Here is a 2,132-nt window from a genome sequence, read left to right as displayed (position 1 = left end):
CGATTATATCTGATTGAAATTCGTTTCACAATCACCGTCATTAACATGTTTTCTACCTCTTAGTACTTTTTTTAGACTAAGTACATATTTTAACAGTTAATGGAAAATATTTTGTCTCGTTTGTTAACTTTTTTATTTTAAGCTTTAATTTGGAGCACTAACTTTGATAGTTTTTTTTTTCAATCATAATTAATCTAAATTTTGACATGACATCGAAATGTTAACGTAATATCAGAAATTACATAAATGGCTAGGTGAAAATTAAAAGTTTGTTTATCAAAATCAAAATTTGAAAATGAAATTGACCAAATTAAAACAAAAAATAGGATAAGTTAGTATAAAAAAAAGTTTTTTATGCTTAAAAAGTAAAGAGTAGTCATTTTTATGATTTGAGATTAAGTGAAATGGTTATGTCTTTCGATTTTTGAATACTGGTTATGGAGACAGCTAAAATTTGGAATTAAGTTTCAAATATAAGATTGGTGGAATTAGCAGCTAAATCTTTAAATATTTATGTTTTATACTACACGGATCACAAATATATAATAAAATTCATTATAATATGATACTAACAAATATACTTTCTTATTTAAAATATATATACTAACAAATATACATTCTTATTTAATATATATATATATATAAATATATATATATATATATACACACACACACATTCCTAGGATGCAACACTCACAGTTACACCATTACTTTCATTAGAAGATGTATTATTGTTAACAAAAGGGTGAGAAAGAAGCTCTTCCACAGTCCCTCTGATCCTCCAGTCTCTTTCCAAACACCTTTGGCAAAAACTCTGGAACTCCAAAGAAGCCATCCTTAGCATGGGTTTCACATCCTCTTCAAAGCAAATCGCACACATCAAAGTCACCCAATCAGGCTTCTGCCCCGGCTTGATCAACGGGAAACGCCCCACGTAACATTCCATAGCCACCAGGCCGAGTGACCATATGTCTCCCGCAAACCCTCCCGAGCACCCATCCTTGTTCCATTTCTCAGGGTCCATCCTCTCAGGGCTCATGTACGCGCACGTGCCCACACAAGAGTCCATACAGTCTGCCTGGTTTCGGTTTATCACGACTCGACTAGCACCAAAATCGGCTAGTTTCACCTCTCCTTTAGCTCCATTCACCAACAAATTTGAGGGTTTTATGTCTCCATGCACTATTTGCATCCCATGCAAATATTGCAACCCTTTCAACACATTTCTTGCTATCCCTGAAATCACATTCTCAGGCAGTTTCTTGTTCTTGCGCAGTATATCGTGCAATGATCCCATATCCATGTACTCCATCACGAAGCAAAGATCACCTCTTCTACCTTTACCCTCTTCAAATCCACTATCGAGAACACCTAAACACCTCACAATGTACTCCGAGGTGTCGACACGTGTGAGTATATCTGCTTCACTCATCGCCAGTTGTCGATATTCGACGTCTTCCAATTTATCGAAGTCGTGCAGCACTTTCAAAGCATAAATCATACCAGTCTGCTCATGACAAACCTTGTAAACAGTGCCACCATTGCCATGTCCAAGAATTTCGAGTTTCTTGAGGTCCGAAATGCAATTAGTACCTAGTGAACTAGAATTTGAGCCCGAACTTGCAGACGACAATGATGATGACGACCCTGATGATGGAAACGACATAAGAGCGCAATTTGGGTCCGAAGGCAATATCAATCTCAAAGCCTGTTGCTGCCTTCTTTCCCTCATCGAAGTCATCTTTTTTTCACACACCACACAAACTAGCTTGAACATGTGCCTAAATACGAATATATTATGTGAGGTTTTTGTTGAGGATTTTAAATTATATTTATTTGGTTTAGAGTGAAGATAGGCTTAAAGATGAATTTGGAGCTGCCACTTGTGATATTTCAGGTATCCACAATGCTATTTCCATGCATACATCTTGAACATGTGCCTAAATACGATATATTATGTAATATTATAATTTTGTTTGTTAATTAAATATTATCTACCAATAGAGGTCTGCAAGACGTACGGATGGAAATTGACCAACCCGTGGATACACATCATATGTATTAATTGTGGAAAAATCATCTCAAGCTTCGTGATCAGTATTATTCTTACATACACGTGGGTAATCTAAATT

General features: G+C 35.7%; 1 protein-coding gene across 1 annotated transcript; it reads right to left on the bottom strand.

The window, feature by feature from the left end:
* Positions 1–679: 679 nt before the first annotated feature.
* Positions 680–1,741, bottom strand: LOC140983850 (mitogen-activated protein kinase kinase 10-like). The gene has a single exon (XM_073451008.1). The coding sequence runs from the start codon at positions 1,739–1,741 to the stop codon at positions 680–682; it is 1,062 nt and encodes a 353-aa protein (XP_073307109.1).
* Between the last annotated feature and the right edge of the window lie 391 nt (positions 1,742–2,132).

Source organism: Primulina huaijiensis, chromosome 9, assembly GCF_012295235.1.
Source record: "Primulina huaijiensis isolate GDHJ02 chromosome 9, ASM1229523v2, whole genome shotgun sequence".
Taxonomy (NCBI): domain Eukaryota; kingdom Viridiplantae; phylum Streptophyta; class Magnoliopsida; order Lamiales; family Gesneriaceae; genus Primulina; species Primulina huaijiensis.
The sequence above is the reverse complement of the archived record's forward strand: the minus strand, read 5'-3'. Positions and strand labels throughout refer to the sequence as shown.

What these genes read in the sequence shown, in the direction of transcription:
- LOC140983850 (XM_073451008.1), bottom strand. Translation starts at nt 1,741, where the DNA reads ATGACTTCGATGAGGGAAAGAAGGCAGCAACAGGCTTTGAGATTGATA.